The sequence below is a fragment of the Rhodnius prolixus genome, unplaced genomic scaffold (assembly GCF_049639745.1).
Source record: "Rhodnius prolixus isolate KJV_2025 unplaced genomic scaffold, Rpr scaffold_4, whole genome shotgun sequence".
In the NCBI taxonomy this organism is placed as follows: domain Eukaryota; kingdom Metazoa; phylum Arthropoda; class Insecta; order Hemiptera; family Reduviidae; genus Rhodnius; species Rhodnius prolixus.
In genome coordinates this window covers 7,778,283-7,789,664 of record NW_027411614.1, presented here as the reverse complement: position 1 = coordinate 7,789,664, position 11,382 = coordinate 7,778,283, and the positions used below count along the sequence as shown (strand labels likewise).

Below are 11,382 nucleotides of genomic sequence, written 5' to 3'. Positions count from 1 at the left end.
AAAGCGTGGGTTGGGGAAGGTAGCGTAACTGTTATGATGCTAGTTGTTTATTAAACATGTTCTTTGCAAACTGCCTTAATTCTGATCACCGGGATCTAATCCATGATGTCGCTTTCGATCACTATGGGATTCGTATGGCTACTTGCTCCAGTGATCAATATGTAAAAGTAAGTAGGGAAAAATTTTTGATTGTTGAAAACTTGGGATTGTTCTTACTGCAAGAAATCAAGTTTGCCTTTATGTATTTTTATTAGTTACTTTACGGTATTCATATTTGTCAAGAACCTTTTTATCGACAAAATCTTTGACTGTAGGTATGGGATCTTGATAACCGAGAGTGGAAACAAACAGCTATGTGGAAGGCTCACTCTGGTTCGGTGTGGAAAGTAGCATGGGCACATCCGCAATTCGGCCAGGTCTTAGCTACTTGCTCTTTTGACAGAACTGCAGCAGTTTGGGAAGAGATTGGTATAGTACAATAATCATAATAATTCAGCCTTTTTATATGTCATATACCTAGCGTATACAAAAATTATTAGTTTTGCATAATATGCTGAAAACTAATCTTTATTGCCAGTTTCGGAACCTACTGGCCCTCCAAAACAATGGGCAAGGCGGACTAATCTCGTTGATGCCCGTAAATCAGTAATGGATGTAAAGTTCGGACCTCCCACATTAGGATTGGTGCTTGCAACATGTTCAGCTGATGGTGTGGTCCGCATTTACGAAGCTCCTGATTTGATGAATCTGGCTCAGTGGACATTGCAGCAAGAAGTTCCAATTAAGGTTCAAGCAAGTGCCATAACTTGGAATCCCACCTATCCCAGGTAGGTGTTGGTTGATGCAATTCAGATATTTGGTTTTACTATTTAGGAGTATTATTATGATAGTTATAATATTATTTAATAGTTATAATATTGTTATTCTTTTTAGGGAGAGGCGTTATACCAAGAATTCATTTATAAAAATTCAACCAGTTTCTCCTAGCAGCGAGCAGCGGTATTGATTTTTATGTTTATTTACATTTACTCTTTATATTTGTAATGCGTTGAAGTGTAAAAAGTGATTTTTTTATCTCTACTTTTAACGAAATTTATAAATGGCTTTGGGTGTACTTAATTTTTTTAGAAATACCAACTTTCTTATGTATTTTGTTTCATGTAATTTATATCATCTACAGACCTGAAGATTTAGACGGAAGTGCAATGAAATACCCCTTTCCTGTAGAGAAGACTGATAAATATATAGTAATGTAAGTAAAAAAATTGTCATTAAATGAACATTTTTTCGCATTACTTTTTTTTAAAAAAACGGAAAGCTTATCTATAAAAAAAAGAAGATATTTTTAGATCTATCCTGCGAAACCCGCTGGCTGCGGATTGAAATTGAATTGGTATATATTAAGAACCAATTTGACGTATCCTCTTGTTGTAAAATAGTTTCTTTTATCAAAATAAATGTGTAGTACACTTTTAACGTATAACTTTTGCATGTAACTATCTATCTTTCATGTAGAATGGGTTTAAAAAAGAAGTTCTATTCTTTGATGTTATCATTTACTTGATAAAATTTGGTTTAATTCCTCATTACAAACGGCTAAAGATTGTTACCAACCAATTGATAGGTAATCTCTTACTATAAGAGGCAGAGGTACGGAGCTTGGGAACAGGGCCACTTCATATACTCTTTAAACATGTAATCTTTTATTATTTATTACTTTTATCGACTTACTACAAATAAAATGTGGAATTTTTGACCTGCAATGTTCCTTCACAATATATAGGAGTTTGCCAGGAACTAAATTGTCTCAATCCGGCCCTTTATATCGTTAGAAAGTATTAAGTATGTTAAATCTACACGCATTTTTCTACAATGAAGCGAAAAAAAAATTATTAGGAAATCTTTCCTGGAAAATTAACTTCTAGTTTCCTTTTAAACATGTCACAGAAATTAAAACAATATTTTTAGTAAAGAAGGGGGAGTCGCAGAGTAATTTTTTTGATTCAGTAATTATTGCTGTCTGCCAACGTTTCAAAACATTTTCAACTGGCTCTTTGGCTTAAGAACGTTATAACAAGCCTGTTCTAGATCTTTATATTTGTAGATTCATGGCATTTTTTTTTGTTTTTTCAATGAATTTGTAACATTTTCGAATGGAATTGATTTATGTAGAGAAAATAGGATTTATACTCCTTTGAGACGAACCATGCGTTAATTTCTGTCATATAATGCTCCTGAAAAGAAAGTATTTATTGGGGGATAAATGTGCTAACTCAGGTGTTGTTACTTCTACTACACATTCTCACCCTCCTTCGGCACTAGAATTAAAATTAAATATATTTCTTGAACGGGTCATGATTAAAAAATATTTAAATTTAAAGCTTATTTTCTTGTTATAATAATAGATGCTCTTTCTAGTCCTCAGATTCCAATGCTTGCTGTAGGCTCTGACGATCCCAACTGCAGTCCGAATTCGAGAGTTGTTATATTGCAGTATGTCAGAAGGTGGAACAAGATTGACGTATCTGCAGGAGTTACAGAACCAGTTCATGATTTAGCGTTTGCACCACGACTGGGACGAAGTTATGATATTTTGGCAGTCGCTGCCGATGACATTAAATTGTTTACCCTTTATCAGATAATGTAACAGAAATAAGTTGTTTAGATTACAAGCAATTACTTAACAACCTGCAAATTGAATTGAGAAATAAATTTTAATGTTTAGGGGTGTCTCTGGGCAAGTACGGCCAGAATTATGTTTGGCGGCAACTTTTGATCATAAAGTTTGTTGGAGAGTCAGCTGGAATCCTGTGGGTAGCATCCTGGCGAGTACTGGGGGCGATGGCTGCGTCAAAATGTGGAGGCAATGTAAGTGGTTCAGATATACCGTTGGAAACGTTTTTGTTTTCAGTAACACTATTGAATAACAGAAATTTTTCTCTAAAATCAGGAGAAAATTTTTTTAGAATATTAAAGGTGTGTTTATTTTTTAAGGTCCGCCAGAACCAAGTAAAGAAACAAAGAAGGCAGATTTAATGTCAACCTCTTTGGTTGGAAGGGACCTCGAAAGCGATAAATCTAAAGCTAATGATATCACATCACCCTATCAAGGTAAATATGTGGTGAAACTTTTATAATATTTCTATAACTTCCTGTCGATATTTGTTGGTTCGCTTTTAAACATTAATAGCATTAATGGGTTTTGTTTAAAAATTAAAGGAGATATCATATTGCACTTTAATATAAAATAAAATGAGATCTGATTGTATTGTACGTTTTAAATTTAAATGACAAAAAGTAAAAAATAACTTATAATTAAAAAAATTAAAAATCGCCCTAGACTCTCGACTCATTAAGTGGAGCTTACGAAGTTTAGTTGGCGAGAGTTTTTATCATTTTGGAAACATCAAATTCAGGCATTGTATATTTTTCTTTTAACAGAAAGAAAGCTGCGTTGGCGTTGTGTGCGAGTGATAAAAGGAGATGGCCATACTCCTGTTCAGGGCGAAGCTGTATAATAAATTCACCTAAGAGCAACATCGACTTTAGATTGATGAAATATCTCACCAGCGTTATCACCTAGAAGATAGATTATATCCTTGATTACAAATCTAATTATCTTTATTCTATGGTCTATGGTATTGGTAGAAATTGAAAAATAATCATTTGTAAATAACTTTAAAAAAATGTGCCATAAATGGTATTTAAAAAAAAAAAATGTAATATAATGTGTAAATGATTTATTTTTCTTTCAAGGAACTGGATTCTTCATATTTTAGCACGCTGATAATTTGGGTTGTATTATGCCATACCAGTTTGTATCAGCTATTTATTTAACATTGCTGAGTGTATCAGTAAATAAATCATATTTGTACAGTTTGGTTTTATCCATTCCAGGCAAGCTAAACTTCTTTTCATAGATGTAGATCTACAATATAATCAGTATAACTGAGAACAATTGTAAATTAAATGTCCGTTAAAAGAAACTTATACTAACTGAATAATAAGTACTGATGATTCACACATTATTTCAATGCAACCTAGTAAATTAGAATTTAGAGTTACACTCTTTCTTAATTAAAGCACTAGCGCTATTGTCTCAATAATAGGCAAAAAAAGCAACTCAAGAGCTGGGCCTTCTGCATTTTTACTGATCCTCTTCACTACTAGTAAGTGTAGAGCCCAGACACACTTGGTTCGAACTCCTTTAATGGTACAAGCCTCATAAGAAAGGACTGACAGGCTCTTCAACTCGCCGAGCTGAACGTTATTGTAAGATTGTTCTGTAATGTATCGTAAGACATCGCTTCTTCCTACGACTTACGACTATGATGAAACTATCTTGTAACAAAATTTACCCTTAAAATTGATAACTTCAAACAAAATAAAAAACTGACAAATGGGCGAAGCATAATAAAAAGATCCCTCGCACTCGAAAAGCTGCTCTACATACGAAAAAAGCAAATGCAAGCAGCTGAAATTCTAAGCACCGTTTTGAAATATCGATAATGTAAGGAAATGAAAGATTTCAAGTACATTATAATAAGACAAAGTCTTCTTCTAAACCTTAAACCTTGATATGTAAATTACTTCTGATTGGTACAAATCATTCGAGAAACATCACAGGTAAAGGTTCTGCAAGGTCTTATGTCAAATTTTCGTCTCATTAAAATACATTCGCTAGATGAATGAAGAGCTTGCAACGCTTGAAGTGTTCTTAACTGATATGATTTTATCGTCTAAGAATAAAAAGATGGATGAAGTATTGTCCAAAATTTATTTAAATCATGCAAATGTTCCAAGTCAGAATAGAAACACGAGACTGTAATTTTATCATACGTTATTTCAGATAATAACAGGCTTATCCCTGTAAAATCAAATTTACCACTTTTCTCCTTAAAGAAGTTTTTCCATCCTACCTCCTTGCTAAAAACGAAGCACGCATCAGAATATTTTCCAATATTCTACAAACGAATAAGAGGAAATAATTCCACACGCAAAAAAAGGGCTACTTGGAAAAATGTTTCCGGAACAAATGGCCTCTTTTGCTGTAGCATTCCGTATAAGAATCTGTGGCCAGCAAAGTAACTACTAACTCTCGTACAATATCTTTTTCTTATTAGATCCTCTTCTCTCAGGTAACTGGTAGAACACATGATGTACTGAAGATACACACATTCGAAAAGGGCAATTTACGTTCTTTATTTAAGAAAAACAAATCAAGCAATATAACTGTCGAATTTCGGGAACAAACGAGTGAAAAACAATATTTAATTTTTTTATTTATTTTTAAAGCTCAGTTTTACAGTAGTTGATTATTGAGCATTTTCATCACGAAATTTCTTTATATCTACCACAATTTCGTTAAAAATACTGTTAAATTGGACAAATTTACAAGAATCCACCAAATAATTTTTCCTACATACATCATGGTTTAAATGCATAATTTTTCTATGGTTGAAGAAACAATTTGGAAAGTAGGAGTCTAATCTATTCATAAAAATGTAAAAATCAACCGTAAAATCTTTAAAATTGACCCCTAAGACTAGAAATTAAAATTCAATTAATTCTTTAAAAAAAACTAATGCACCACCATAAAAGTAACAACTTTGCCTTTATATCTTAATAATAATAAACTAAAATTTGTAGAACGTATCACAGAGTATCTATCAAGGGTATAAATTAAAACTATCATTGGATAGAGTATTACTTAAAAACTTCATGCTATTAAGTGTTTTTTTTTTAATTCGTATAACTTATTGCTTATACTTGCTGCAAGTAATATCTATAAAGGCGTAGTAAATCTATCACAAATTAATAACTTGTACACAATTATTCCATTAGCGAAATAAATACAACCTTGGCCAAAAGTATTAGATACCCTTTAAGTAAGAGTATTTATAAAGTTATGTAAACAGTTGGAATAATTTTTGTCTTTAATTTTAAAAATATACATTTTGAAACTTAAATTACAGCTTTATTTGAAATTAATTTAAATTACATAGGTGCCTAAAACTTTTGGTCAAGGAAATAAATATATGCTCTTAGAGTTAATAACTATCAGAAATAAGAACTAAATTTTAAAGCCATTTTAAAAATATTTTTGGATCAAAATCCATATAATAGCTTTTTGTACCCAGTAATCGCAAGCCAGTTTATTCTTTTCAATATGTGGAAGTGAAGTGTTTGGTAAATAATTTACTTTCCGAAAATAATACTTTGCTTCGTAAACTTCCTTTGTCTGAAGTCCGCTTACAAAGAAATGTTTTTAATATTAATTGTTTACACTTTAAAACTTATTTCTTTTCCTTTCCAACTTTTATAAATTGTTTCTTAGGTTGTCCATCTGCAGGAGATCTAATTTTCTTATCAACGTCTTTTAAATATTAACAATCAATCAATCGTCAAAAAATCCGAGTTAAGGTGTAATATATTATTATCAATAGTTAAAAATAAGAAATACTCTTATACTTGTAGAACTCTAAACTATAAAGATTTTAAACTCAATACACTTGGTCTTTTAAAATGCAACTGCAGTGATTTCATCAGTCTAGAAATATATATGAATATTAAATTAACCGGCCTGAGATTTAGATCTATGCGCAATAAATGCACATGTGTTTACATACAAACAAAACTGTTATTTAGCTAACACTCCTTAAGTTATATTTTGGGAAATATACTCTCTGGTTAACAAGTACTAATCCCTTCAATAATCAACACAAACTGTAAACATTATTTATTACAGGGTACTATTTAAAACATCATCAATTTTCGAAGAATAAAGAAGTTAGTTTAATTTAAATAAATAAAAATCTACAAGGGACAAATAATAAGTAAGCATTCTAAAGAATGAATCAACCGAAGCTTTAATTAAAAGTACCGAACACCTTACGATCTCTTAGGTATAATTGTTTACCTTTAAATAGCCCGAAAAATTCGAATTAAATTTAATTTCTAATTAAATGAAAAGATTTGGTTATAAACAATATAATATCGATGTCACAAAAGAGCCGCTAAAAATGCCCGCTCTTGAATGATCAGATGAATCCTTGAAAGTAAAAACAGTTCCTTTTGATTCTACAGACCGAGCCAGATTGTATAATTCATATGAACCAGAACTTATTTCAATTATTACGTAATAAGTTTTATTAGCATAGAACCATACTTCTTCATCAAGTGACACCACCTAAATTTTTATTATAATTTAGTCGCAGAGAAGAAAAAATTAATACCATTTTTAAAAGAGTTAAAATAAATTTACCTGAATGGAATCATAAGGCACCCGTGCATCGTAAGAAGTAGATACTAATACTGTTCCATCTTGATCTGTTATTGCAACAGAAAATCTCTCGTTGTAAGTACCTGTTGGATGTTGCAGGGATCCTAGCCAGGGGTAACATTCTCTTGCTGAATAAATACTTCTCGTTGGTACTTCCAACCTAAAATCAATTGTTCACTTTTTACCATTATGTTTTCGCCAACATTATACACAACATTAGGTAATTCATAATAAATAGATAAATATACCCTGTAACAAGAACTAAGTTATTGGATACTACAGTGCAAACAAACTGATCACAACAAATCCACATTGAATCACCTTTAACCTTCTCACGTGTACACCTCCATATAACACGACTTACTCGTCTTCGTTTTTTCTTTAACGCACAAATACCTTCTGGTAGTTCATAACTTTTTTTCGTAGTGCTCTCAACAGTTGAACCTAAAATTACGATTAAGGGAAATTCAATTATTGTTTCATTCTTTTAAAAATTGTAAAAATACAATACTCTCTAGTGAAATAAAGACTAAACAATTTGAATGAAGGGGCCATTTAGTGCTGGCGACAGGGCTCAATTTATTTATATAAATAAACTAAAAGTTGCATTAATAGGTAACACAACTGGATTGATCTTATCACTGTATAATTTAGTTATGCTAATAAACTTATTTATAGGTAAATTATAGATATTTAAATTTATAGGTAATAGATATTTTTCAAATCAATAGTTACCTTTACGTTGGATATAATTATTACTTAAAATAGCATTTACTATTAAATGAAATTACCATTTTGATCGAGTTGTTGTTCTTTAATCATTCGACAAATAGCATTTACTTCAGAATCAGTTAATACTTCAGCTCGCACTACTTCATTTTTAAATTTCTCTCCATTAAATACAAGAAAACGAATTCCTTCCAAAAGTCTTTCTCTCTGTAAAGCATCCCGTAAGTGCCTACCAGTGAGCTTAACACCTCTGTCTAGACAATCTTTATGCGCCCAATCTAAAGTCACAGACCAAAGTTCCTCTTCAGACATATTCATACTGGATTCACTTAATAATCGTTTCAACATAGCAGCGGACAAATGTTCGGCTTTACTGTACCAAACATGTCTTCCAAAACGGCACATTATCTGAATACAAATTATTAAACGTAAAAAATTATAATCTGACCTATACATTTCAATGTGTTGACCATAGTTACCTTAAGAACTGCTTCAATAAGTTCCTCTTCATCCAGTGATTCAGCTATGGTCAGGATATCCCATAAGGTCTGAATACAAGTTCTGTCCAACAAATATTCCAAGCAAAGTCTGGATAACTGCGGCATTAAATATTTTTTTGCAGCGTACAATAAATTTCCCGCTTCCTCTATGTTGTGTAGGTTTAAACTATCTGAATACATGTACCTAAAATTACATAGATAGCATTTATGTGACTAAAGCCCTAGGTTTACATTTTGTTATTTTAATTAACATTAGATATCTCCTTTTTGTTTCATACAATTTACCCACATTAACAACATCTTGAAAATATGAGGCTCAATATCTGGTACTCGTATGGATTCACACAAAGGATCTGATAATCCACCAAAAAATAAAGCTTCAAAAACTGGAGAACTGACGGCAAGGACTAATTTATGACATTTTATCTGAAATCAAAAATTTAATTAAATATTGAAAATCGCCTTTATTCAGGATCGCATAAATTTATATAAATTTGCTGAGAACAGAATAATGAATCAAGGAATAGTGCTGGACACAACTTTAAGCACAAATTTAAAAAAAATATTGATGTAACTTGTTACACCAAAATTATTTTTACAACATACGAGGCAAATAAACTTTCCTTTTTGTTTTCTACCATCTATATGCTAGAATATTAAGTTCATTAGTATCACAACCACATTTTTCTAATCAGCACTTACTTCTGTATTATCTTCTCCAACTGAAAATGTACAGTCAGTCCACTGTGATAAAAGTAAAAGTTCCTTAAATCTTTCTTTGAGTGAACTTTTAGTTACTTGCCAATCTTGCTGCTTTTGACCCCAATTCATTTTGCTACGAACAAACATGAAACTTAATTTAAAAAGGAACTAAGAAAGCAATAAAACGTAGTTATTAATAATGCAAAAATAAATAATTAAACTTCACTTAAGCCAAGAACAAAAAATTTGCTATCCAACATAAATAAGAACATATAAGTATATTTATAATTTAACGAACCACAGTTAGTAAGGTCATCACCAGTAAACAATGATTACTCACATAATATTTTTCTCTAAAACACTAATGATCACAAAAACTGTGATGTCATCTCCATTTAAAAAACTAATGTGCTGCTACAGGATGAATTACACAAAAATGACAATCAAATTGCGTTAAATTTACAATGTAACTTTGATTTGCTTATTCTGAACGGATTAACCTTGAAATCGGTCATTCTCAGGAATACGAAATTACCGGCAACAGGCTAAAGAAAATAAACACATTAATATAAACATTCAATCTCATTCTATCGATATCGTTTTCAATTTTCGATTTGTGAGCCTATTGTATTTATTTCCAACATATTAATAAATATTTATTTAAACTAACGTATAATAAACTAAATGGTGCATATTTCTACAAATTATAACGTTTCAAACTCCCTAAGCCTGGTTCAATATTTAACAACAAAATTAAAATAAAAGACCTTGAGATGTGATTTTAAAAATATACCTGTTCTGTGTTGTTGAGCTCCATTATGAGCAAATGAGCATGAGTAATCAAAATAATTAATGAAAATCGCACTCTTAAATAGATTTTTTCAGCGAATATTTTCGGGCAACACAATAGCAGTAAGTTACAAAATAGACATTAATAATAATTGTCAGTCATTAATAATTCAGTATTTACTTCAAAATAGTGATGGGCTATTTGAGCGGACTCGTTCCATTGGAACGAGTCCGATGGTGGAACGAGTTGATTCAAATCCCTATTTTTAAAAAAAGTGATTCCGCCCCGCCCCAAAAAATTTAGGCAAATAAAAATGAAAATGAGGCAGCAGAAGGTTTGGAACGATTAAACATAAGAACAAATGTCACGCAATTTATTATATTATTATATCATTAAATGTTAGCTTTCCCAGTTAATAACAAAACTATATTTCTTTAACACACATTGAGTACTATCCCTAATTTCCAATTGCTCTGATAAATATAAAATTAACAACGTAATACAAATATTAACACAAAAATAGGCTAGTCAAATATAAATTAAAGCAATGCAGTTTTGTCATTATCTAGCTTGACCACTAGAAGACTGGAGTTAACTTACTTCAAGAGTATTCAAGGTAGAGAAACGGAAATGGGTAGGAAATTATTCCATAAAAATTCTAACCCTTCAAAATTATAATTACTCAAAATATTTATTAACTAAGAATTGAATATCAAGCTTTTAAAATATTATCTTATTGTTTTACAAAAAGAAAAAGCTGTGTGCTTAATCTTAAACTTAGCGCTGGACACTCTTACTCTCATCTTCATTGGCGTAAGCTTGAACGTGTACATGTCAGCTAGACGGTCAAAGTAAAACTGGGCCAAAATTTAGTATTACCTAACTGGTTTACTTAGTGTAGTATCCCTCCCACTCTATCACCTATTTCACAAACATTCATCGATTGAAAATATTTTTTAGTTAAATATTCGTTTCATTGGAATACAAAAAACATTATAACGCTTTCTTAAGATGATTTGAATTTTTAAAATTTGTTTTTGTCCATTACTCTTATAAAATACGAAGAATTTCAAATAAAATATAATATACAAACACAGAATGATCTAGTGTGCAGGTGGAGTCAGTCGTAGTTACCATGACAACGGAACCGTTAAACGACTCCGGCCCAGCTCTAGCATTTTCATTGGTTAAATCCACTGGAGTTGGTGGAGTCGAATCCGGAGTGATTTAAATCCTTTTGAAACCGGACTCGTTCCATTTTTTCGTTCACTGAATCTAGCCAATAGAAATTGCTGGAGCTGGAACCGGAGTTGTTTAACGGTTCCATTGCTATGGTAACGAGGACTGACTCCACCTGCATACTAGATCATTGTGTTTGT

At 31.4% G+C, this 11,382-nt stretch overlaps 2 protein-coding genes across 8 annotated transcripts in view; one reads left to right on the top strand and one right to left on the bottom strand.

Moving 5' to 3' along the window:
- Positions 1–33: 33 nt before the first annotated feature.
- Positions 34–4,021, top strand: Nup44A (nuclear pore complex protein Nup44A). The gene is made up of 9 exons (XM_074131230.1): positions 34–167; positions 315–468; positions 578–827; positions 934–999; positions 1,181–1,252; positions 2,419–2,643; positions 2,726–2,868; positions 2,995–3,111; positions 3,442–4,021. Exons 1-9 carry the CDS (start codon positions 57–59, stop codon positions 3,516–3,518), a joined length of 1,215 nt encoding a protein of 404 aa, XP_073987331.1. The 5' UTR covers positions 34–56; the 3' UTR covers positions 3,519–4,021.
- LOC141455808 (BTB/POZ domain-containing protein 6-like) overlaps positions 3,666–11,382 on the bottom strand; it is a 33,942-nt gene continuing 26,225 nt past the window's right edge. The window contains exons 1-8 of one of the 7 annotated variants that reach the window (XR_012459452.1): positions 9,554–9,758; positions 9,214–9,346; positions 8,801–8,937; positions 8,491–8,695; positions 8,074–8,419; positions 7,604–7,726; positions 7,265–7,442; positions 3,666–3,928 (exon numbers count right to left, since the gene is read on the bottom strand). Coding sequence is in view for 5 of the 7 variants with exons in the window: in XM_074131223.1 (XP_073987324.1) it covers positions 6,980–7,189; positions 7,265–7,442; positions 7,531–7,726; positions 8,074–8,419; positions 8,491–8,695; positions 8,801–8,937; positions 9,214–9,342 (1,401 nt within the window). In the remaining 2 variants the exon portion in view is untranslated. Of the gene's footprint in view, positions 3,929–5,262; positions 7,190–7,264; positions 7,443–7,530; positions 7,727–8,073; positions 8,420–8,490; positions 8,696–8,800; positions 8,938–9,213; positions 9,347–9,511; positions 9,759–10,006; positions 10,464–11,382 lie in introns of those variants that run through there. The other 6 variants (XM_074131226.1, XR_012459451.1, XM_074131223.1 and 3 more) reach the window with 6 other exon arrangements.